The sequence below is a fragment of the Thalassophryne amazonica genome, chromosome 17 (genome assembly GCF_902500255.1).
Source record: "Thalassophryne amazonica chromosome 17, fThaAma1.1, whole genome shotgun sequence".
Taxonomy (NCBI): Eukaryota; Metazoa; Chordata; class Actinopteri; order Batrachoidiformes; family Batrachoididae; genus Thalassophryne; species Thalassophryne amazonica.
Window position 1 is genome coordinate 50,531,457 of NC_047119.1, and position 27,227 is coordinate 50,558,683.

Sequence of the window (27,227 nt, forward strand, 5' to 3'; positions counted from 1 at the left end):
CACACAACCCCATACACATACACATACACACACATACACATACACACACACATACACATACACACACACACATACACACAAAACCCTCGTGCGCATGCGTGAGTTTTTCCATGCCTGTCGGTGACGTCATTCGCCTGTGAGCACTCCTTGTGGGAGGAGTCGTCCAGCCCCTCGTCGGAATTCCTTTGTCTGAGAAGTTGCTGAGAGACTGGCGCTTTGTTTGATCAAATTTTTTTCTAAACCTGTGAGACACATCGAAGTGGACATGGTTCGAAAAATTAAGCTGGTTTTCAGTGAAAATTTTAACGGCTGATTTGAGATTTTGAGGTGATACTGTCGCTTTAAGGACTTCCCACGGTGCGAGACGTCGCTCAGCGCTCTCAGGCAGCGTCATCAGCCTGTTTCAAGCTGAAAACCTCCACATTTCAGGCTCTATTGACCCAGGACGTCGTGAGAGAACAGAGAAGTTTCAGAAGAAGTCGGTTTCAGCATTTTATCCAGATATTTCACTGTTAAAGGAGTTTTTTTTAATGAAAGACGTGCGGACGGGTCCGCGCGTCGGGACGCAGCGGCACAGGAAAAACACCTCCGTGTTGATAACCATTTGTAAAATCCAGGCGGCTTTTGATGGCTTTCAGTGGAGTGAGTATATAAGAAATTGTTTAACAGCTGGACATGTTCCAACTTGTCCTTAAGGCTTCCAACAGAGGTGTTTTTCCTGTGGCGGAGCGTCGCGGCGGCTGCGAGCCGACGCTGCAATCCGCCCGCACATCTTTCATTAAAAAAATCTCCTTTAACAGTGGAATATCCGGATAAAATGCTGAAACCGACTTCTTCTGAAACTTCTCTGTTCTCCCACGACGTCCTGGATCAATAGAGCCTGAAATGTGGAGGTTTTCAGCTTGAAACAGGCTGACGACGGCGCCTGAGAGCGCTGCACGACGTCTCGCACCGTGGGAAGTCCTTAAAGCGACAGTATCACCTCAAAATCTCTCATCAGCCGTTAAAATTTTCACTGAAAACCAGCTTAATTTTTCGAACCATGTCCACTTCGATGTGTCTCACAGGTTTAGAAAAAATTTTGATCAAACAAAGTGCCAGTCTCTCAGCAACTTCTCAGACAAAGGAATTCCGACGAGGGGCTGGACGACTCCTCCCACAAGGAGTGCTCACAGGCGAATGACGTCACCGACAGGCGTGGAAAAAACTCACGCATGCGCACGAAGGTTCAAGCATGTCTGACGTAAAAACATATGAATGAAATCCATATAGTTTTTGAAAAAAATAAAAAGGACCTATACTTTATGGACAGACCTCGTATATAGAGTTTACACTGGAATAGCTTAGCAGAAACGTCTAGACACAAATGCAAGACTCAAAGTCGCAGCTCTGAACTTTAAGACAGTTTACTTGCTGGATCCGGTACACAGAAAGGTAGTCAAAAATCAGCAAACAAATCAGGAACATCAGGCGAGAAGGCGTGGTTGAAAAAACAGGCAGTAGGTCAAAAAACAGACAGACAAGAGAGACAGGGAAAGACAAAGCCCAAGCAGGAAAATATCACCAAGAGAAATCACATACAACAAAAATCAAACAAACCTAAGTAAACAAAACAGAGCAAACATAATGCAAAAACCCAAATCTTGACAAGTACAACTAGTACAGAGAACAATAAGATCTTAATAAATCAAAATAAATACTGCATCCCTATAGATATGTAAATGCCAAATTTCGCACCAAGATTTGGACTACAAAACAATGGACTAGAAGAATAAGATAAGTCTTTTGGACTAAAAATCACAATTTAAAAAAAAAAAAAAAAAAAAAAAAAAAAAGGGTTTAGTTCCTCTTCCCTTTTCTGACTGAATAAATCAAGAAGGATTTGGCTAAAAGGGGAGATGTGTGGGGACCACAAAATGCCACCTGGAAACAGGCGGAGGCTTGACCAAGCTTGTTTGGGTGTCTGTTGTAAGACCAAAGACACCCAATGACTCCAGAAAACAACACTGATTATGTGTCCAAGTTTGTCCATCAGAGGACGTGTGATTAACTTATGAATATTAGTATTTGTACAGGTTCCAGGATGCGATTACAGAAATCCAAGTCCAAACACCTCGGTGGAGTAGTGGAACAACCAAACATTGCTCAAATTATTTATTTATTTTTATTTAACCAGGTTAGTCCCATTGAGATCAAGACCTCTTTTATAAGGGAGGCCTGGAAAATTATAAAGTTTCCATTCCACTTAATGTCTTTAAATGTGGGAGTAAACCAAGAGGAAACCCACACAAACACAGGGAGAACATGCAAACTCCACACAGAAAGACCACAGGTAGGAATCGATCCTATGACCTTCTTGCTTGAGACAACAGTGCTAACCACTAATGCATCATTATAGAAGGATTTAGAATTTGTATGCTTGTGGACAAAATTTATTTATTTATTTATTTTATTATTTGAGCTTTTGCTTCCACAAATGAATCCACCAGGTGAACAGCTGGACACTGTTTAGATAAACAGAAATAAGTGTAATTCTATGAGTCATCCAGCTTCACCTTTACTGCACGTCGTTCCATCATCTGTGTTATTACAGAAACAATTTGGTTAGCTGAGGTCCAAACAGAATTGCCTCTGAAGTGGAGCCCGGCGCTGATTACAACCTGCTACATGGGTAATAACTTCAATAACAAGCATCAACTTCACCTTACACTCCAAAGAGTCCGTGTCACAATCGAAATCACTTCAAAAAGTCTAATGTACTGACTGGCATAGTATAGTTCTATGCTTTTTACTCTTTCAATTCATTTTATTAGTAAATGGAGCGGGCCGCGGCCTCAAATTTACCTAAATTCGGGGTCTTTTAGTGAAGCTTAAGGCCAATGGCTGGCGATCACCTTAGTATTTCTTCTGTTTTTCTTGTTGTTTAATGCTGACAAATTATACAGTATTTCTTGTCTTTCTGATGCCTGATTCTGTTTTTTCTCTCTGTTTAAGGTGCAGCTCCATCCAGAGATGGGAGTTGTATTTGTACTGGAGACCCTCCTGTCCTGTGCACCAACAGCTTTTCCTGTATATTCGTTTTGTGAATTGTTCTGTAATTTATGTCTGTAGCATGGCCCAAGCAGAGGGCCACCCCTTTGAGTCTGGTCTGCTTGAGGTTTCTTCCTCAGAGGGAGTTTTTCCTTACCACTGTTGCTCTGGGGGTTAGTAAGATTAGACCTTACTTGTGTGAAGTGCCTTGAGGCAACTCTATTGGTGCTATATAAATGAAAATAAATTGAACTGAAATTGAAAATTTAATTGAATTAATAATTGCCTCCAGCAGTACGTCTCTATTTTCATTTTCCATTTTCAAAAACAATGACGTCCCTTGAAGTCGAGGTCAACCAGCCAATAGATCATGAAAATTAAAGCTACAGTGTGTAGGATTTGGTGCCATCTAGTGGTGAGGATGCAGGTTGCATTATGATGTTACGGTTCACATTTTTGTTTCCTTGTCGATGGGGATTTATACTCCTTTGCCTTCTCTTGTGATAAATAATGCGTATGATCCCCCATTTCATAAAAATGAGTGTGCTAGCAACCAGTGGGTAGTGCGTAAGGGAGCACCAAATGATTCCTCTTTTTTCTTCAGTCTTCTTGTTGCACTGAAAAAATGCAAAAGGAGGACTAAATACATCTTTTGGGCTACTGCATCAGCATGTCTGCGTAACATGGTGGCCTCCATGAGGGGGCGCGCCCCATGTAGATATGAAAGGCTCATTATCATAGGTGTATATAAGTTTTTGCTTCTACCTACACCCTTTTGGTTACTTAGATCAACTAAGAAATCAGTTTTGTTTACTTTTATGTTGTACTGAAAAGTTTCTCTTTTCTTTGTACAGAAATAAAGTTATTCATTCATTCAACGCTCATGAAAAGACCGATTTGTTGTTGCAGGTTATATTCTAATCACCAGATGGTTATTAATGTTGTATTCCATTTATGCTAATAAACACACCTAAATCCTACAGACTGTAGCTTTAAAATTCAAACATTTTAGGTTGCAGTAAAACAGGAACGCTCGGTTACCATCTCTCACCAGGATTTAGTCCAAGTCCATCCCCCACTTTTAGAGATGGGCCACCTTCACACAGACAGACACGGACAGCCTGTGTTGATTGACAGCAGTAACAATGGTCCAACCCTCTTTTATTCTTCTGCAGCATCATCATTTTAGCTCTTAACAGCCGAATGCAAACGGATTATTCTCTATATGTATAATATATAAAACATAAAAGAAATGCAAAATGAATGAACTGAAAAGAGAAGAGCAATAAAAAGGGAGCAATAAATTTTCTTTTAAGATGGTTTATAAAGTCAAGGTCAGATTTGAGGAAAACATCTTGTTAAGCACTTTTGGATTATAACACTCCCTTAAAGTGACTTAAAGAAAAAAGCCTGCAGAATTCTGATCGTTTCCGTGACCTGAATTTTAATCTTATCCGTTATCTTATTTAGCAGATGTTACTGGACCAGGAGATCCTCACTCGTACATCTATTTTAGGATAAAGAAACGTGCACTACAGTACATAAAGTCTTACAGGAATTTGCATTGATGCATTTGGCAGATATGTTGATCTAAACTGACAATTCGATGAAAAACAATTCAAGCTTCCAGCAGATCAGGAGAAAAAAAAAACCCAACAGTAAGTGCAGCAAATGTAAAGTTTCCACAAAGTGGCTGCAGCAGCATGTTGAGCTGCAGTTCTGCACGCGTCACAAGTAAAGAAGCTCAAAAGAGCCGTTTCTGTTTCAAAGAGTGGACTGGAGGAACCTTAGAGGAGTGGAGCCTGGGCTTCAGATTTGGGGGCCATTTCAAAGTGGCAACATCAAGTATCGCGCAGAGGGCGTGAGGGGAGCACACAGCTGAGTAAGTGAGCTCAGGCTGAAGGTGCAGATTTAATTAAACACGTGTCGGCCAGAAACAAAGACATGAATTTGATGCAGATGGCCACTGGGAGCCAGTGCAGAGAAATAAAGACACGTGCTCCTTTTAAGTGATTGAAAACGAGATGTGCTGCAGTGTTGTGGAGCATCTGAACGCATTTTAATGCGCATGATAGTAAACATCTAGGCACGGCATTGCAGCAGTGACATGAGATGAAAAGCATATCAGCCAGTGTCACCGATTGAACGGTCCACCTAAAAATTGCCTGCCCCCCACCACCACCGCCTTCAGTCCGCATGCATAATTTCTGAGCGTCAGCAGTGATTCACCAATTATCACCTCGTTTCTGCTGAAAACTGCCCTCCAGTCATCATCTGTCTCAGCGACAGATATCTGAAGCTTTTGTGCAACAATCATTTCCACATAAATTTAGAATTATTTCATCATAAAAGATGGGAGAGCACGATAGTAGCATGCCAGACTCAGACGTGCTGCTGTGAATACGTCATTTCGGAGCGTCAGCAGTGATTCACCAATTATCTCCTCATTTCTAATTACAGTAAAACTGACTTTCGCATGATTTAAGAGGTTTTATTTTGTTATCTGATGGTTATAATCACATTATTCCCTTTGATCCCTCTTGAGTGTAGAGGGACAGACTCTGAGTCAAACTCAAAAGTGCTGCTGTGGCGCTCTGCTCGCCCCCCCCCCCATCTTTTATGATGAAATATGAGGTCTGTCCATAAAGTATAGGTCCCTTTTATTTTTTCAAAAACTATAAGGATTTCATTCATATGTTTTTACGTCAGACATGCTTGAACCCTCGTGCGCATGCGTGAGTTTTTCCACGCCTGTCGGTGACGTCATTCGCCTGTGAGCACTCCTTGTGGGAGGAGTCGTCCAGCCCCTCGTCGGAATTCCTTTGTCTGAGAAGTTGCTGAGAGACTGGCACTTTGTTTGATCAAAATTTTTTCTAAACCTGTGAGACACATCGAAGTGGACACGGTTCGAAAAATTAAGCTGGTTTTCAGTGAAAATTTTAACGGCTGATGAGAGATTTTGAGGTGATACTGTCGCTTTAAGGACTTCCCACAGTGGGAGACGTTGTGCAGCACTCCCAGGCGCCGTCGTCAGCCTGTTTCAGGTCCCGGCGCGGTGGCACAGGAAAAACACCTCCGTGTTGATAACCATTTGTAAAATCCAGGCGGCTTTTGATGGCTTTCAGTGGAGTGAGTATATGAGAAATTGTTTAACAGCTGGACATGTTCCAACTCGTCCTTAAGGCTTCCAACAGAGGTGTTTTTCCTGTGGCGGAGCATCGCGGTGGCCGCGAGCCGACGCTGCAATCCACCGGCACGTCTTTCATTAAAAAAAATCTTTAAGAGTGGAATATCCGGATAAAATGCTGAAACCGACTTCTTCTGAAACTTCTCTGTTCTCTCACGACGTCCTGGATCAATAGAGCCTGAAATGTGGAGGTTTTCAGCTTGAAACAGGCTGACGACGGCGCCTGAGAGCGCTGCACGACGTCTCGCTCCGTGGGAAGTCCTTAAAGCGACAGTATCACCTCAAAATCTCTCATCAGCCGTTAAAATTTTCACCGAAAACCAGCTTAATTTTTCGAACTGTGTCCACTTTGATGTGCCTCACAGGTTTAGAAAAAATTTTGATCAAACAAAGCGCCAGTCTCTCAGCAACTTCTCAGACAAAGGAATTCCGACGAGGGGCTGGACGACTCCTCCCACAAGGAGTGCTCACAGGCGATTGACGTCACCGACAGGCGTGGAAAAACTCACGCATGCGCACGAGGGTTCAAGCATGTCTGACGTAAAAACATATGAATGAAATCCATATAGTTTTTGAAAAAAATAAAAAGGACCTATACTTTATGGACAGACCTCGTAATGCTGAATTTAAGTGGAAATACTTGTTGCACAAAAGCTTCAGATATCTGTTGCTGATATAGATGATGACTGGAGTGCAGTTTTAAGCAGAAACGAGGTGATAATCGGTGAACCACGGCTGATGCACAGGAATGACGCATGCACAGTGAAGGCAGGGGGGACTGATTTTTAGGGGGATCTGTTCGGTCAGTGACACCGGCTCAGGTAGGTACTGCACCAATCTGTAATTCTGCTCGGAGAAGAAAGATTTTTTTTTTTTATCTGAGGATATTTGTTATAATTTTGGCATCAAACACTTATTTTGCATTGTTCAATTTAATTTAACAGTTGTTGTAAATACTTTAATGTATTGTTTGTATGATATATGCATAGTTATTGTAACTTCTTTCTGCACCCGAAAGAAAACAAATAAAGGTGTTATAAATAACATTTTCTATGTTAATACAGCAGACCACAACTACTGTCAATGTAAATTATTTTGTGGCTTTATGGTGTCCTGTAGAGAGAATGAAGCAACACTCCCTCTGGGCTCACAGCTTTTTGTCACCAGTTTACATTCTCAAAGTGGCCCTGCATGCACGTTAAGCGTATGAGAGTCCTGGCATATGACCCATTTATAAAGAGGCAGCAGCAGACAGGTTGAATTTTTTTTCAATTCTGGTTAACAGCACTGATTTTTCAGATAAAGAAGAGTCACATTTCGAGGCGAAAGATGACTCTGACCAAGAATGTGGTCAGACAAAAATCCACACATCTACCTTTACCCATAACAAGCGCTATTAGACCTGTTAAAAGACTCCAACTGCTAATTATAGTGTTCAAAACAGATGAGGAAGAGCAGAGGAAGGGTTGACGGGCAGTGGCCAAGGAGGAAACCTTAGTTTACGTCTTAAAGTGTGGTAAAGGTGTGACATCTACTGGCAGAAAACTCATTCATACCACCTTTTTTAAATGGTAAATAAATGGTAGTGTGTTTATACAGCGCTTTTCCATCTGTATCAGATGCTCAAAGTGCTTTATAAATAATGCCTCACATTCTCCCCGATGTGAGGGTGCTGCCGTACAAGGTGCTCACTACACACCGGGAGCAACTACGGGATTAAGGACCTTGCCCAAGGGACCTCAGTGATTTTCCAGTCAGGCTGAGATTTGAACCGAGGATCCTCTGATCTCAAGCCCGATGCTTTAACCACTAGACCATCACCTCCCCAAATGACAATTTGTTAATTAGATTAAAACACTACTGGACACAGCCACATGATGGTGCCCTTACACCACGCAGTTCAGTAGGGAGACGCAGCTGTCCATCAGTAGCTTTAACCAATTGTTATTTTAAATAGTTTAGCATAATAAATGCCTTTTTTTTACAAATGAAAAAATTACATATTTCAAATACACATTTATTTGTAAAAACAATGTTTGTAATGTGTGTTGGTTTTAATAACCCGGCAACCAGTGAAGGAGACTCATTTTCCCAGAATCCCTTTCGGCACGTGTCTGTTAAAAGCACAAACCTTCAGAATTTAGGGCATTCCTTTAAAAGATATGTCATATTTGGTGTTTCAGTGCTTCCCATAATGCTCCTGGTGGCCGCCTGTGCTTCCCAGAATGCACCGCGGTGCCAGACTTCCGCTGTCTTCCAGCACATGTAAACAATGGCAAAGCGAGGATGTGGATGGCGTTAATTTGGCGGGTTTACGGGAGATTATGATGATTATACGCTCTCCCAAGTTGAGAGGGTTATCTAGAGGAGGTGCAGCACTTGTGATGGACTTCTGCTGTGCCCCGATGTTGTCTTATTGTCCATACTTCAAGAGATGTGTTTACACTGTGAGTGCTGAGCTCCTGAAACTGGAACTCTGCTGAAACCAGCCTCTCGCGTGAGTCACAGACCACCAGACGGTGCAAGAGTCACAACTGCGGAACACCGAATGTGTAATATTTTCTCTCTGTAAAAATGACAGAGGTACCCTTAATATCAATAACTGTCCGGAATTAGTTGTTTATGAGTAAAACCATAAGTGAAATGTGTGTTGCGCTTCATGTCTCCTCCACACTGACTGTCTTTTTGTATGTTGACAGTAAATGACTTTTTTCTTTCTTCCTTCCTTTGGGGCAAGAGCAGCCGGCTCGCTCTGCTCTCTTCTGTTGAGGAAGGACTGACTGACTGTTGCAAGACACACAACAGGTAAGTACTAAAACGTATGATTTTGATTTACTATGCCAGCAAAACAAAAGTTAGCGGACTGAAAGTTATCGGAGCTAAATTTAGCAGAAGCTACGTGGTCCGCAGATGGTTTTCAAAATTAGCTGAAAAGCTAATCCGCTAACAAAAAAGTTAGCTTTGCTAATTAGCAGTTAGCGGAAGTGTGCCTACCAATGGCTTTTAGCTTAAAGTCTCACCTTCTTCTCATCTCCTTCCTGCAGCAGCTGCATGTTGCTGCGTTGCTGGCTGTCGGTTCTCCTCAGGGTGGCGCTGTGATGCTCTGGCAGGTCAGGAGGGGGCGACACGCTGCGACCCTGAGGGTCCACCCATGTATAGACATGATTGGTGACGTATCCACCAGGAATACGCCCAACAGAACGCACAGAGAGACAAAGTTTTTTGCTGCCTTTCAGTACCTGAGAAGAAATAAGAAAGAGAGGAGCATGAATCAACTACAAATACATTTAAATAAAAAAAAAAAGTGTGACAACATACCTCAATGCAAATCATTTTCAACCAAAAGATGACTTTCATTACTTTTGATTGTGCGAATTTTCTAGTTTTTTGATAGTCTATTTTACATGCAAAATGTCAGCTATTAGAAATTGTTCAAATCAAACCTTAATATTGTTGAAATACACTTGACACAGAGTTTAAAAATTCAACAATTCAACTGCAGCACATATGCTAATTAAACGATTCCATGTACTTATATATGTTTTTAATGTTTTATGATTTTAAATTTAAAAACATATCTTTACATAAACATCTGCATGCTAAAGTGAAGAATTTCTAAAACACACAATTATATGAAAAACATAGAAAATAATGAATTGCACATACATGAACTCCATTTAACATCATTTTTACAGCCGGTTAGCTTTAGACAGACGTGTATTAACAAGTCAATGAATATTTCCCCAAATTCAGTTGATTGTCTTTCAGAAAGAGTGTGACACAGCACAGATTCCTCTATAGTGTGCACAAGGAAGGCTAGTGAGGGAAGCCACCAAGACCCCCGTGACTACATTGAAAGAGTCACAAGCCTCAGTGACTGTGACTGGTGAAGAAAAAGACAAAAGATGCTGTGTGAACCGTTTCTCTAATCACATCCACCGGAGCTTCCAAATGCTTCAGAGTTGTCATGGATCTTTTGGCTTTCCTCACTAGACTGGAATAGAGAGATGAGATAAAAAAAAAAAATAAGATACATGAAACATTACGGTGCGTAGGATTTAATGACATCTAGTGGTGAGGTTGCATTATGGCATTGCCATTCATGATTTTGTTTCTCTCGTCGACGGGGATTCAGGCTCCCACTTCTTCAGGACCATGCTCTTCAGGAAGAACATGGTACTGTTTCTGTCCGAAATGGTTATGTGGAACTCAGACAGCTAACAGGGACTTTATTTCCTCGTTTTTTTTTTCCTCCACGGTTTATCATTGTCCTGCATGCTCTGCTGTTTTTGACTATCTTCGATTTTTTTTTTCCCCCCCTCACTGACTCAAACTCCATAGGTCAGGTGCCTCAAATCAACTTCCATCTCTCCAGAACTATGTCATTACTGTTCACATTATGCTGCAAGTGAGGCAGAGACACAATGAAATCCTAATTGAGAAACTGAGACGTTCAGATGGAAACGAAAATGCAAAAATGCGATTTGAATCACATTTTAAACCACCTCCATATATGGCTTGAATCTGCTTTGGAAAAAAAAAAAAAAAAAATCTGATCTTGTGGTGTTTCACTGTCCAGACAACCCAAAAAATATAAATTAATCAGAATATCTGGATATGCTAAAAATCCAAATTTGAGTGGTGATGTGAACAAGGCCTAACAGACACCTGCATGACCTTTAGACAGATCAGGGAGAGATGGAAAATGTGCAGGTTTCCCTGAGGACCAGGATTTGGAACCACTGGTCTAGACTAGCCTAGGTCTTAGTGTGAACATGCCAAACCAGATTTTATTGGGTCAAATTGTATGGTTGCTGCTCTGATCGAGGGGTGGACAATCATGCCATGAAGGGCCGGGACACTGCAGGTTTTCCTTGCTACCAATCACCTCAGCAGGTGATTTCATTGATGATCAGGTGTTTATGTTCAGGGGAGAAGCTCATCAGCAACCCACCTGCTGATTGCAAGGAAAATCTGCAGTGTCTTGGTCCTCATTGCCCATCCCTGGACCCTGATCCATAGCTGACTTTTGGTAATGAGAGATCAGCGTTTGGACCAGAAAAAGAACAAAAATAAATACATTCAGATTCATATTCAGATTCAGGCAGAAATGTGAACACCACCTTGGCCTCTGCTTCCACTTTATTTAAAAATGAAAAAAAAAAAAACAACAGGTGCACCGAAATGTGAGCTTTTCGCCTCATTGAGCTGACAATCGTGACACAAATGTGAGCTTCAGACAAGTGAATTCTATTCATGTGAGTGTAACCTTCCACAAACAATGCCAGGATACAAATGTGAATATTGAAGTCACACACACACACACACACACACACACACACACACACACACACACACACTGGGAATATTAAAGATTAAAGAAAAGGTTTTCTGGCGTGGAATGACTGAACACCCACACACTGCACATTTTGAGTGATCATTTCTGCAGGCAGTGGCTCGTTGCCTTGTGATAGCTCGCTGTGCGTGCGATCCCGCAGCAGATCAATATGAGCCTGATGGCCCTGAGATGCCAAAGCTCTTAATGATCACAACATTTTTCTGCAGCAGCAGCTTTCCTTTCAGAGCACAAGGCGACAGCAGACAGACAGCAGATTTTTTTTTAAACCAAAGTGAGCTTTACTGTTGTGGTGCACAGATTATGACATCATCCACATCTGGAAGCACGATGACTCAAATCTATTTATGGTGAATTGCTAATAAACCACAAATGAAAGTCTGTCAGGAATGAGCAAATGTGCAGTGGTGGTATTTATACTGGACAGGCTGACGTTAGCTTGTGTAGATACACCTTAGCAGTTACTGTTAGCACTGTGCATTCAAGCTAACACAAAACACTGCAGACACAAAACACGTCTCGTAATGTTAGGGTCCACCAAGGTTAGCGACACCCACTGCCACTTCTGTGTTACCTGCAGTTTGACTGCATACGCCAATGCTAACCATTAACGTGGGGCTGCCATTAACCGCAGTTAGCTTTGACCCGTTAGGACTCAAATGAGTCATGTGAAACATATGAAAATGAAACATAAGTACTGGCACCACAATTCCAAAGCTTGGGAATATATTCTAATTTGGTAATACAATAACTCAAAAACATAGTGTACTCAAAACATAATGTAACTGGAGGGCACTCGGAGTGCACACCTCCAAATGCCCGAGCGAATAAATTTGCGAAATTAAAAAAAAAAAAAAAAAAACAACTTTATGTTGTCATTATGGGGTGTTGTGAGTAGAATTTTGAGGGGAAAAATTAACTTAATTCATTTTGGAATTAGGCTGTAACATAGCAAAATGTGAAGTGTTGTGACTACTTTCTGGATGCAATATGTGTTTATATGTGTGTGTGTGTGTGTGTGTGTGTGTGTGTGTGCGCGCCTTTGTAGTATATTTTGTATAAATAGTGCAGAAAAACAAAAAGACATCCTTAGGTTGTTTGAAGTGTGCAAAAAAAAAAAAAAAAAAAAAAAAAATCCCCCAAAACAGCTTATTTATGTGTCCCTTGTAAAGACAACAAAGGTCAAATATGTGACTGTGTACATCCATACTGCTGAGTACAGGGTGTGTGCCTGCCTGTCTACAGCTGTCCCAAAGTAGTGTGTTAACTGGAGAAAGTGAAGACAGCACAGTTGGCATCAATACTTTTACAAATGAGTAATCTGATACTAATTTTTAATCATGATTAGTTTGTGACTATCATCATTTTTGGCCACCCACAGTCCTTGGACAGAATTTCTTCCACTAGCATCACCAATGCAGTTATCCTTTGGCCAGATCTGTTTCTTTGAAGGGTAACTGAAAAATACCACATAAGACACCTAATAATTAACCTGCTGAGAGAAATAAAATAAAAATCCAGTAATTATCACCACTGGAGTTATGCATTTGCTTCCAAAATACACAGAAAAACACCTTCCAACAATTCAAATTACTGCTTGTCAGGCTGCTGTGGACATCTGAGGAAGTGAGTCTCCTTGGGCACAACCATCAAGCAGAATCAATTTTACGCTCCTAATTTGTGTGGCGAGATAACTTCAGTTCCAAGACAACAAAATGCTGCTGGACTGATGGTCCCACTGAGGACTAAAACATCTCCTTATCCCACACACGTTTTGCCTTTATGGCAGCAGCTGTGCAGGAACGGTGATAAACGTGCACAGTAGATGAACTTCATGAGCACGAGGCAGCACGCTGCTGCAGAGCCGGTCACGTGACACTGTGTCCAATCACAACTGAAGGAGGTGGACAACACACACAGTTTTCTCGACCAGGATCCATATCAAGGTTCATGTTTTCATACCCTTGGTCTGGTTGGTTTGGTTTCATATTTTCACTTTCCACAACATGCTTACGTCCTATTATCATCTATGTCTCCAGATACTGAACATTAGCTGGGTTTTCATTACAGATTTGGGCAAACATTTTGCAATATTTTCAGAAAGTCGATAAAAAAATATTTGTGAAATAAAAGTGAGAGATTGGATGTCATGACTGGGTCTGGCCCGATCGCGAAAGCTGGCATTCCAGTAGTCATGGTGATGGGTTAGCCACGCTAAATATTGCCATTCCATTGTTTTTTTTTTTGTTTGTTTGTTTGTTTTTTTAAGTTCAATAGTCATTAAAGGCCCCTTCACACATAGTGTGAAGTTTGGACGACGTTTGGACAAATACGGCGAAACAGAGTGAAACACTTCAAATTTGCACACCACGAAACATCGTGCTGACGGGCAGGCGTGCACGATCCCGGTGTGAGAGCTTGTGCATGCGATGGTGTCTTTCTTGCAGGAACAGTGCAAGGTGTACCACATCACGCCACTTATGTGGAATAAATAAAAAAATAAAACCAGCTGGTACCTGTGGGACCACATCACGCTGCTTATGTGGAATAAAGAAAAAAAAAAGAAAAACACATACCACCCACTGGACGCAAACCTGCACCTTCCAAAAGCTCGGATTACCAGTCAGCAACTTTACTACTGAGCTACGGAGCCGTTTTTTTGAAAGCTGCGTGAATCTGCCTCATATCAGAAAGGACACGGAAGTATTACAAAAAAATTAAAATCACACACCATATAAAAACACTGCATTTATCAAGTGAGCAATACAAATATGATCCGTCTGTTCCTCTGTAGATGACCCCATGGTCACAGACATACAGTCATGAAATGACATGAATGAAAAGCAGTGAGAGTGAAACTAATGAGCGTCTACGTATCTGCCGAGATGGGACGCCAGTCTGATGCAGGTTACTGCCACAACCAAGGCTGGTACCCAGTTATAGCTGGGTGGACTGGGGCAATGTAGATGTAATAGTGCAAGTGTGTGGTGGTTACATCCATCGGCCCGTTCGGCTGTGGTTTTTAGTTCCTATATGTTTTGTTGTCGTCGCCTGTGTGGGTGTGTCTCCCCCTCATTTGTCGTGTATGCTCTCCACGCTTTGTGTGCGTGTGCTTGCGCCCAGTTAATTTTTGTGTCTTGTTCCCTGTCTGTTTTTATGGCTGGTTTTTGTCAGACATCCGTGTGTGTGTGTGTGTGTGTCCTTGATCTGTCTCTGTCATCGTTGTCTTGATCTTTCAGTCCTCTGTCTGTGTTTTATCATGATGTTCCCCTGTCCACATGTTCACCAGTTCGCACAGTATTGTCCTTTGTGTTCCATGTCACCCTTCTGTACCTGCTTTAGTTATCAGTTATTGTTTACTTCTGATTTGTGCTCTGGTTGCCATGGTGTTTTGTTCTTAGTTTTCATGTTTGTTTCTACACGGTATTCACTTCTGAATTCCACATTAGTTGTGGCTTTATGTATTTTCTGGATATGGATTTTGGTTTTGTACTTTCTTCGATGGTTATGATTTGTTATTGTTTTATGTAGTGTGTTTTATTTCTATTTCACCTTCCGATGTCCAAGTTTTCAATCACCTTGTGTTCGTTTTGTTATCGTGTGCATTTGTTTTTCCGGCTCCCTTATTGTCGCACCTGTCATTCCTTTGTTCGTTTAGTATTTAAGCACTCCCTTCTCTCTGTCTCATGTCTGTTCATTCCACCTGTGTGCTTCTCACGTCTGAATATTTTGTTCATCTCTGCAAATTCCCGTTGTCTTCTAGTCCTGTTGACTTCACGTTAGATTCTCCTGTGTTGTCTCAGTGTTTTACAACCGCCTTAGTTTTTGGATTCGCCTTAGTTTTTGGATTAGTTTTTGGTTTTGTGCTCTTTGGACTCTTGAACTTTTTGGACATTTTTTTGCACCTGCTGTGTATAATAAATCACATGGGTTTTGGACAGACCTCCTGTCTGTTCACAATTTTGGCTTCAAGTCCTCAGTAAATTGTAACAGAGTGGGAATCAAACCCAGGTCTAAATATTGGTGCCACAATATTTTGACTCACCAACTGGGTTTGAAAAAAAAACAAAAAAACAAAAAATATTATTTCTCTGAAAAGTCTACTTATTTCTGATATACACTGCACGCTCTTGCTGAAGGGGAATTTCGGTGACTGTAATGAGGATGGTGCAAGTGCTGCTTTCACGTTCCTCTGCTACAGTCATACTGCCGGTCAAAGCAGTCGACCTCAGATTTACATTTATCTATTTGGCAGACAATTTTATCCAAAGTGATGCCAGGAGCTTCCATTCAGGGTGCCAGCCTGAACACAGGAGCAATATGTGGTTCAGTGTTCAGCTCAATGATACGCTGACATACAAAGACGAGGAACTGGGACTGAGTTATGACTCCCCCCGTGCCGGTCACAGTCCACTTCTCAAACCTAAAGTCCGCTGCTGCACGTTTGCCAAACTATTTCCACCTCTTAAGGTCACTTTCACACATTATAATTAATCTATTCGGTCCCAGAGCAGAAACCAAAATATTACAATATTGGAGTTCCCCCCCAAAATGTCTAAAAGATTTAAAGAAAAGCCATATGAGAGAACGTCAGAGGTGCAGCAATATACAGTGAAACTGAAGAACCACAATATTTTACATGTATCGAACCAATGTGAATATGCAAAATGTAAAATTTCCGGGCCCGGTTTCATAAAGCAGTCTAATCTTTTAGTCTACTAAACTTCATTAGTTGACTATGGTTATTTTGACTGACATTAGCCATCTAATCTCTGTTTCACATAGACGGGGAGGTGATGGTCTAGTGATTAAAGCATTGGACTTGAGACCAGAGGATCCTCGGTTCAAATCCCAGCCTGACCGGAAAATCACTAAGGGCCCTTGGGTAAGATCCTTAATCCCCAGTTGCTCCTGGTGTGTAGTGAGTGCCTTGCATGGCAGCAGATTCACATTGGGCTGAATGTGAGGCATTAATGTGTAAAGCATTTTGAGCACCTGATGCAGATGGAAAAGCGCTACATAAATGCGGTCCATTTACCATTTACGGCTAAACTTGTAGATTAGCCGTCTATTGTTAGTTGACAATTTTACAGGCCAAGCGGCCTCGCGCATTCCATTGCCAAGAAACACGGTATCACTGTTGAACCTCGGCATCTCTAAACCCCTCCAATGGATTATTCCGGTCCAGGAACACCTTCTCCCGCCGCAAGGCTCTCCTTCCTTCCTGCTCCATCAAGTGTTGGTACGTGATAACAGACATTTTTGAGGTAAGACACTGACGCTTGTTGACTAAAATAAGATTAGCCTCCTCTGTAGCCGACTAAGTGCTTTGTGCAACGACTAATGTCAAAAGATTAGTCGACTAAGTGAGTTTAGTTGACTAAACAAGATTAGGCCGCTTCATGAAACCGCGCCCAGGTGGAGAATTCAGGATGTGGAAAGTGTAGATCATCAAGCTAGCTGTACAAGAATTTGTTCCATACCTGTATGAGGAAACCTGACAGAAAGGTCCTGTAGTTTAAAGCATGCCATAATCATGATTCACACCTAATCGTGCGTGATGCAACCCTCAAACCGTGATTCACACAGAATGTTGCATATCATGACCCTCAAACCGCGAATCACACAGAATAGTGCATATTTTGACCCTCAAACCGCGATTCACACAGGATCATGGGCATTGTGAACCTCAAACTGTGATTGTCACAGAATGGTGCATATCACAACACACGAAGTTGCACCTGCCGAGACCCTCAAACCGCGATTCACACAGAATGGTGCATATTGTGACCCTCAAACCACGATTTGCACAGGATCGTGCGTATTGTGAACCTCAAACCGCGATTGTCACAGATTGGTGCATATCATGACACGCAAAGTTGCGCCTGCCGAGACCCTCAAACTGTGATTCACACAGAATGGTGCATATTGTGACCCTCAAACCGCAATTCGCACGGATCATGCATATTGTGAACCTTAAACCACGATTGTCACAGAATGGTGCATATCATGACACGCAAAGTTGCGTCTGCCGAGACCCTCAAACCGTGACTCACACAGAATGGTGCATATTGTGACCCTCAAACCGCAATTCGCACGGATCATGCATATTGTGAACCTTAAACCACGATTGTCACAGAATGGTGCATATCATGACACGCAAAGTTGCGTCTGCCGAGACCCTCAAACCGTGACTCACACAGAATGGTGCATAATGTGACCCTCAAACCACGATTTGCACAGGATCGTGCGTATTGTGAACCTCAAACCGTGATTGTCACAGAATGGTGTGTATCATGACACGCAATGTTGCGCCTGCCAAGACCCTCAGGCAGCGGGTTTAACTGGATGCACAGTGCTGTGGATAAGAAACAGCAGAAAACGATGAAGCCAACGCGGTACAGTAGGCCGAGCGTGTCGTCTCCAGAGAAAAGTGCTGATTGTGGTAGTGAGCTGATGGATGTGAGCTCTGCTCCGAAGCAGAACAAACAGTTCTGGGAGGATAATGGCAAATACAGCAGAGCAAAAACAGAAAACGCCGGCGGCGGGTGAACTATATTCAGGCAATGTGTTGAAGGGGGTGGGGAGCACCTATGATATTCTGGGCAAAACATTTGCGACACAGAAGCTGACTGTAGGTATCAGCCAGTTTCACAACGAAGACAGAATCAAACCGACGTGTTTGAGAGAATAAACCTCAGTTGTGTGGAATGATTGACCCAAAACTTGCTGAAAATAAAAGAAAATGACGGATTGGCTCATTCAGATCAGGCATATTATTGCTCCAAGTGCAGGAAAAGGATCTTAAAATTGGCTTACTCATCAGTCATGAAAGATAATACAACATTTAAAGCTACAGTGTGCAGGATTTAGGGGTGTTTATTAACAAAAAAATGGAACACAACATTGGTAAACATCTGTTCATTAGTGTATAAATGTCTTTTCATACAAGCTTATAATGAGGCCTTCACATCTGCATGGGACCTGTTGCCCCTCTCATGGAGGCCGCCATGTTGCATCACCATGCTGGTAGAAGCTAGGGCTGCTGCTGCTGGACAATCTTTATTGTGGCCTTTGTGTGTGTGTGCGGGTGTATGGCTTTAATCACAGAAAAACCGGGGAAGGCTGACATTTGTTGTTTGGCATGCTTTTGTATTTTGGGTCACGGATGAATGCCGCAAAAATAAAGTTGATAGGACTACTATTTTTGGAGAAATTAGGGATATTAGCTAACAATAGTGAACAATGGACGTTGATAATTACATTCTGGACTCACGCTATTCCAGCAAGGAGCAGCAAATCATCTATATATATATATATTAAAAGCCAAGTTGCCTCTTTGTATGTGTAAGTATGCATGCATGATTTTATTTAGTACGTTCAATGTAAGTACATAACATACCGGTAATTGTAAATACATTAAAAATACATGAATGGCACAAAGAGTTAAATGTAGTGGCTATACGCCCAACCGTTGGTTCAATAAAGTAAATACGCGAGATATATGCCAAACCACAACCGACCAATGAGTGCACTTGGAAGCTCACTTCCGGATTCTACGCGGTAGGGACAAAAGGCGGATATTTTTTCACCAGCTGCAGGAGGGTTCGCACCCCGTGGAGGGGCTGTGATCTAAAGTGGTTCTGTTTAGCTCATCACACCCAGGGAACTGTGTCAAACTTACACTATCTTACAGCCAACAAGCAGCATTTTGTTCAAAAACTATTTCGTCGTCGTTAACAGGCTTCCGTTCAAAATGCTTATGAAGTTTGTCAGCTTTGATCCATTGCGGTGTTTTCGCAGTAATTAAAGACTGCACTGTTAAATGTGTCAAATATACGTCACAATAGAGCCTTAAAACGTGGTGTAAAAAAAAACGTAGTTTAAATGCACAAAACGTGTCAAATACACAGTCACGGTTGGGTGAATAAGATAAGACATATTTATCTGCCCAGCGGTTGGACATGTAATGTTCAATATGACTTATCTGCCCAACGGTTGGGCGTATAGCCTTTGCCAACGTTAAAACACTTATTTCCATTGTGGTCCATTTAAAAATCAAATTATAAAATAGAAGAAATAAAAATAATAATAATGAGAACAATAATAATAGCGTGTATAGGACAACAAGAACAAACAATTTATAAATACATTAAGACAGTAAATTAACATTCAAAAAAAATTACATAATTATCAGGAAATAAAAGGGTAGAGTTCTTCCTCTAAAACCTTTTGAGGTCTAAGTTCCACAAACATTCTGGACTCACTCGCCATTCCAGCTCATTATACAAACTTGCATAATTTATTACCACCCTTCAAAAATGTCTGGTACCTATTTTATAAACAGTACCCAATCCAGAGCCCGTGGATCCCGCGGACAACACGCTAGGTATTTATTACAGAATTATAATGACAGCAAAATCTGACCATGTATTAGCTTACTATTAAAAATGTGTTAAAATTGTAATTCCGTTACTGTGCAACTGCCCCGCTAGCCCTAACAACAAATGTCTTCTGACCCCCTCCCCCCTCCAAAAAAAGAAAAAAAAAAAAAAGCACACTCAGAGCAATCAAGAGACAAGAGCTGCCTCTGCATGCACGGGGACTCCAAGTGAGAAAGAGTTTTTATGTTGCAATAATAAATGAATTTCCTTAATTTCTCCAGTACCGAAAGCAGTACTGTTGACGGAGGCACACATCAATACTCCAGTCTTCAATAATTTAGCCCCATTGGCCTGTTTAATATCAGATTTCTGTACCTTATCCCTAACCATTCGTATTGCTTCATCTTTAATAATGAAGTGTCTTCGTCCTGTTTGCCCAAATATGGATTTTCTTACTTAAGTGCCTTATAACAATGTTGAGTGGAAACCTCATCCACTGTGAAAATGGTATTAGACATGTCACACTGGCTACTTTATGTATTAGAAAACAACTATAGACTGTATATATACACTGGACAAACCCTTTGTGATGTCAGCCAAAGATTTTCTGAAAAGATGGTTTGAAGTTCAAATGGGGATAATGCTAGTGTCCCATCTTGTCAGTGCTCAACTCCTAACTTCTGGCCAACTAATAAATACAAAAAGGAGCTAAGCATGGACAAGACTACCATGACACAGGTGGGATGAATGAAGCCTGCTAATTAGAAACAGCAACAAGTAAAAATTTCCTCAAAGGAAATACTGGAGGACGGACTTCTTAAATGGTCCTTCAATTCACCACACAGGAAGCCATACTATTTCACATATTTGTAATAAAATGCTCAGAAAGGACAGACACAGCACACAGCAGGTAGCGGTCACCGCTAACAGTTGGGCTTGGCACACTAGCTGATACTTTAAGCAGCTACACTTTGAATCATCTTACTTTACAGCTTAAAATGGCTTAGATAGTTGAGTTACATAAAAATTCACAAACTATACAGTCATCGTGAATGGAGAGACTAGCTATAGAGACCAAAGCCATTTTTTGTAACATGTTTATTTCAGTTGTAAAGTTGAACATTTTAACATGGGTCTCAGTAGGGAGTGACTCACATTTGAAGGCAGCCTCAAGTGGCCACTCAAGGAACAACACGATCTGACACTTCTGTGTGGGCTTCAGTTTTCAACACCGGAGGCTAGGGCTTTAATAAGGGTCATTAGATGACAACATATCTCCTCGGTCCCCGTAAATCAGTAATACAAAGTTTCGGAAGATCACCCAAGTACACCTTTATGGTAAATATGAATGAAATCAGTGAACTGGTTCTTGAGTGGCAATGACAATATCTTGAATATCTCGCTGTGACCATGAAATTGACACCAAGGTCACTGAAATCAACTGGTGTCGGTGGAATCACCCAAGTACACCCTTACGTTAAATATGAATTAAATTGGTCAACTGGTTCTTGAGATATGGCACTAACAATCAAAAAACAGACTGATGGGTGCAAATGTAAAAAGTGCAAATTAGAACCACAACCAAGAGAGTTTAAGTTATACTGTTAACATTAATAAAGAAACACACGTGCAGTCTATAATATGGACAGATTCTTCTGTGCTGCAGTGAGTTAGTTTACTGTGTGTCTGTCCAAATACAATAGCCAGCAGCGATGGCGAGCTGAGTGAGCTCAGGAGAGCAGGCGAGGAACAAAACTGCAATGTGTTTGTTTGATGACATGTTGGAAAACCGTTTGTGGCTAGTAGGCAAGCAGATCTGTCAGTGTGAATGGATCACAGCCATCGATGCTGTGCAGCGTTGGCACAATTTTCAAAGTTCGATCCATCCGTCAGCTGCATGTATTTGCGCCTTGAGGGGGGAAAATGTGATGTGTGTGTATGTGTGTGTGGCCGTCAGCGAGTGCGCCCGCAACCCCACCGGTGAAGTGTTTGCCTGACGCCAGATGAGATTAAAAAATAAACTCTGCAATTGTATGTGCTCGTTCCCACGTCGCCGGAGTATCAACATGTCAGTCCTGACAAGAACCACAACAGCGTGCTGGTTTCTTCACTCAAAAGTAGCAGGACAGGGACAAAAATTCTGATTTTGCTGGCTCTGAACTGCACCGGTATAGATTTAAAACCAAACAATGACAATCATGTTAAAGTGCCAACTTTAAGCCTTATTTTGTTTACATCCTCATCAGATGAGCGCCAGAATTAATTACATGCAATGTTCCAATTGCACCAAGATAAGTTCTTTTTATTTTTTTAATGACCAAACTATAAATAGCTTTTCATCTGAAAATTTTGAGATCTTTTAACAGAGACTAGTGAAGGGAATCATTTGAATTGGTTAGCAATAATTAAATACAAAATTTCAAATTCATGGGTGAACACCTGGATGAGCAAATCTGTTGCAATTCAATTTATTTAAATGTATTTTATTTATATAGCGCCAAATCACAACAAAGCTGCCTCAAGGAACTTCACACAAGTAAGGTCTAACCTTACCAACCCCTAGAGCAGTGGTTTCCAAACTGTGAGGTGCACCCCCCCGGGGGGGCGCCAGAGTTCTTCAGGGAGGAGCAAGGGATGGGTACTTTTCTTTTCGAGAATCTCTAAGAAATGATTCGATCCACCAACATCAATAGACTTTTTGCTTAACGATTCCCTGATCGGTCCGTTGTTTTTGAGGGTGTTTTATCAGGAAAATGATCATTTCTCTACGTTGATTGCAGACGCTGCAGCAGGTCTGTAATCAGCCGCTTCTGCAGCGGCTGTTCTTGAAGCAATGATGCAGTGCTCTGACCCACTGCTTTGTTGAGTCATTGCTTTGCTGCTTTTCAGAAGCGGCAAGTCCGCTTCTTAATCCCTCTCAAAGCCATTTAAAAATGTCAATCCTGAGTCACTTTTGTGTGGATTAAAGTCACTAACTGGGACTCTTGTCTTCTTGTGGGCAAGAAACGAGAATTGTCCTCCGTTCTGTTCACACAGCTCCAACGCTGCGCCGCTCTCTGCAGAGAGAAGTTAGGGTTCAGTCGGAACTACAACAGACTAAAATGTGTTTTTCCTCCCAAAATGAGATGTCCTGCATTCTTTATGAATTACATTGATGTTGACTTGCAGCACAGCCAGCTAGCTGTAAGAGCTCAGCTCAGAGGTATGGAAAAACATTCATGCCATTAATGTCTGAAAGGAAATACTTTTGAGAAAAACTACAGATTTTATTTTTATTTATGTCCAGAGATCAAGGATCCAGTGACCAATTTCATACCAATTTCGACTGCCCAGACCTCCCCATTTCCAAGAAAGGACTCAAAACCCACCTGTTCAGATCGACTATTAATATCTGAAATGATTGTGTTTATCCTGTTTTTATTGTTGTGGCTGGCGTGCCTGGCTGGCTTTTGTGTGTCTTTTGTTTCTGTCTTTTGGTTTTCCTCCCAGGTGGTGCGCATTTGGGACTGAGTGGCTGTGTAGCTGAGTTTATCAGGACCTCACCCTGATCACCTGCGGCTCGTCAGGACTCACAGCTGTGGTGCATCTACATGGACTGGAACATGGTGGCATTTAAGACTGGCGTACACAGTGTGTATTTGCCAGAGACTCGACCTTGTGACCAGACGGGTGAGATCGTCGTCTCGAGAGCCATCTCATCATCAGTGGATGCAGAGAACGTCCAGGTTTGATGCATGGTCTGTGAAAGAGGAGGGGGTGAGGTCTCATGCTCGTCAGCACACTTCCTGAGGTACGTTAGATTTTGTGACTAACATTTATACAGTCAGTAAATGTGGTGTCCCTCACACCTTATTATATTGAGCTGTATGTAGTCGTTTAATCAGCTTCCACTGCAGTGGAGTTTTGTGAACAGGGTGTTCCATGCCTGCAGGGTGGGAAGCTGATTAGTAATTAAGCCAGGAAGTGTTTGCTGTTTGTACACCTTTGAGCGGTCCCTCTGTGTGTAGAGTGTGGACTCACATGATGATTTCTTCTTTCACAGACTCGGTTTGTCGCGGCCACCTGGGGGGTGTCGGCGGGGTCCTTGGGTCCGAACTGGTTCTGGCTCCAGACCGTTTTGTGCTGCTGGGAGCACACCGCAAATCCGCCACGCCAGACCGCGCACTTAATTGTTTGTATTTTTTCACATCACTGTTATGTTTATTAAACTCTGTTATCCTTTGTACCGTGCTCTGCTTATTTTATACTGGGTCCTTCAAACGTTGGTCGGTTCTCCGGGCTGCATCCGACACATAACAGTAGTCTCTGGCCAAACATCACGGACCCAGCGGTAGCAGAGACGGTAACGCGCCGGGAAGGCGGCAGCAGACGTTCAGAAGTTATCCGGATCAGTTGCGGGTGCTCTCCGCCCGGATGGTGCGCGTTGGAGAACCCATTACTGAATATTGATTTGAGCGCTCATGCAGCCGTGTTTCCTTTGTTTGTGCCTTATCCGTGGGTCGTGGTGGAGTGTGACTGGCGACGGCTTTGCGTCACACTTCGACCGGATAAGAGGTTTAAACGGGAGCTGCAGGAGTGGGTCTGTAATGGGTGAACGCGCACGGCGGAGCTCTGTGGCACGGGTCGCGGTGCTTCCTGTGTTACAGTCGTAGCCCCGTTTCCCCGGATAATGATAGCTACTGCGTCTGTTGTGTCAGCTCCGGTGTTATTTAGTTGAATCACATTTTTGGTTGTGTGTTGCACACAGCTGTGCACAGAACAGCAGCTCGTTTGTTTTCTCTGTCACCAAAGGGGGTTTTTCATTTTTAGCACTCTGGCTCCCTCTTGTGGTGACTGAGTCACATTACCGTTAAGCTCTTAAGTTGGAACAGGTGTGTTCGATTTGTTTGAGCTTGATGGTATAAACCACTGATTAGTTTTGTGTTGGTTCATTTCTTGTGGGTGTTTTTTGAGTTGGTTTTTGTGTGGGATTTTATTTTATTTTTTCCACTATTAGTGTCTGGGGTTGTGACCCTGCAGCCTGTTTGGAGCAAAAAAAAAAAGGACCCAAGCAACTTTATGTTAGTCTGTTAGTCTTTCTTTTTATTTCTTTTAGTTTCACCTCCCCAGGGTTTGATGGGAGGGTCCCCTGGGGGGTGATGGGGTGGTAATTGGGTTGTTTTTTCTTTTTTCTTTTTTTTGTTTGTTTTTTGTTATGCCCTCTCTTCTCCTCTGACTCCAGCCGGGTGAGCCGTACGTGTCGGCGTCGCTGGAGTGGTGCAGTTTGGTTATGCTGGGCGTTTCCCAGGTAACCTCTGCACCCGGGAGGGGGGGGGGGGGTTTGGGGTATTTTCTTTTTGTTTCCTCCCTTCTCCTCTGGCTCCAGCTGTGTGAGCCGTAGTGTCGGCGTTGCTGGAGTGGTGCAGTTTGGTTATGCTGGGCGTTTCCCAGGTAACCTCTGCACCTGGGGGGGGGGGGTTTCGGGGTGTTTTTTTTGTTTGTTGATTCCCTTTTCCACCTCCGGCTTCAGCGCGCCTTTGAGCCGTCTGCCATCGGCGTGGCTGAGGTTTGGGGCAGTGGGATATACCCGCAGCTGGTGGCTGGTTTGGAAGTCGGAGGAGTGGCGCCGTTTTGTGCCGTCTGTCATAACCGCTGTTCCACTCCTCCCGGTTGGCTTCTGGAGTATAGTCACGGTTGGTGACGCTGGACGTGCTTCCAGTTTCCACTGCGCCAAGGGGGTGGGGTTGGGGTTGTTTTGTTTGTATGTTTTTTTTTCTTTCCTTTTGTTTTTCCCCCCAGTTTCCGCCCTCAGGGTGTGACTGTGGTGTCCTCTGGGGGGGAAAGGGCTGTGGGTCCATCTAGCCATAGACGGCCGGGGCTGGGTCCATTGGTCATGAGGGGAGGCGTCTCCTGGGGTTGATGGAATGGTCCTCTGGGAGGCGCTGGGAGTCCCCGTGGGTGACGTTGGATCCCAGAGGGACCTCGGCTGTGGTTATTACTCCTGGAGCTGGCGGGATGTCCTCTGGGGGGTGTTGGTCCCTACATGTCGTTAGGGGGGGGTGTTAGCATTTTTATTTGCAAGCTTAAGTTTGGGTTTTTCTTTTCTCCCCTTCCCCGGGGTTTGATGGAACGGTCCTCTGGGGGGGGGTTAGCATTGTTATTTGCAAGCTTAGGTTGGGTTTTTTCTTTTCTCCTCCTCCCGGGGTTTGATGGGACGGTCCCCTGGGGAGGGGGGGGTGGTTTGGTTGTTTATGTTTGTCTTTTTTGTTTTATGACTAATCAGACTGAACATGGTTGGACAAAGGCTGACCCCACAGGTTTAAGAACTCCTGGCCACACCTGTGCTAAGTGACTGACAGAAACAAAGGCAAAGATGCAGCCAGAGGAAAAGACATCAACCGTTCTGTTAAATGAAGATTCTGTTGGAAGACGAATGCAGATACGGTTTCCAGCCATGGTCCCTGGAGGGGGGTGTTTCTCCTGGGCCAGGTTTGTGTGGTCGCTGGGAGGCTTCCCGTGAGGGTGGGGTGCTGTTGTGGCTGGCGTGCCTGGCTGGCTTTTGTGTGTCTTTTGTTTCTGTCTTTTGGTTTTCCTCCCAGGTGGTGCGCATTTGGGACTGAGTGGCTGTGTAGCTGAGTTTATCAGGACCTCACCCTGATCACCTGAGGCTGATCACCAGCGGCTCGTCAGGACTCACAGCTGTGGTGCATCTACATGGATTGGAACATGGTGGCATTTAAGACTGGCGTACACAGTGTGTATTTGCCAGAGACTCGACCTTGTGACCAGACGGGTGAGATCGTCGTCTCGAGAGCCATCTCATCATCAGTGGATGCAGAGAACGTCCAGGTTTGATGCATGGTCTGTGAAAGAGGAGGGGGTGAGGTCTCACGCTCGTCAGCACACTTCCTGAGGTACGTTAGATTTTGTGACTAACATTTATACAGTCAGTACACCTTATTATATTGAGCTGTATGTAGTCGTTTAATCAGCTTCCACTGCAGTGGAGTTTTGTGAACAGGGTGTTGTATGCCTGCAGGGTGGGAAGCTGATTAGTAATTAAGCCAGGAAGTGTTTGCTGTTTGTACACCTTTGAGCGGTCCCTCTGTGTGTAGAGTGTGGACTCACATGATGATTTCTTCTTTCACAGACTCGGTTTGTCGCGGCCACCTGGGGGGGTGTCGGCGGGGTCCTTGGGTCCGAACTGGTTCTGGCTCCGGACCGTTTTGTGCTGCTGGGAGCACACCGCAAATCCGCCACGCCAGACCGCGCACTTATTTGTTTGTATTTT

At 43.0% G+C, this 27,227-nt stretch overlaps 1 protein-coding gene across 3 annotated transcripts in view; it reads right to left on the bottom strand.

Annotated features, from left to right (window-relative positions):
* whrna (whirlin a) overlaps positions 1 to 27,227 on the bottom strand; it is a 397,537-nt gene that overhangs the window by 211,714 nt on the left and 158,596 nt on the right. For all 3 annotated transcript variants that reach the window (XM_034191661.1, XM_034191660.1, XM_034191659.1), the window contains exon 2: positions 9,238 to 9,456. In XM_034191661.1, coding sequence (XP_034047552.1) covers positions 9,238 to 9,456 — 219 coding nt within the window. The remainder of the gene's footprint in view (positions 1 to 9,237; positions 9,457 to 27,227) is intronic.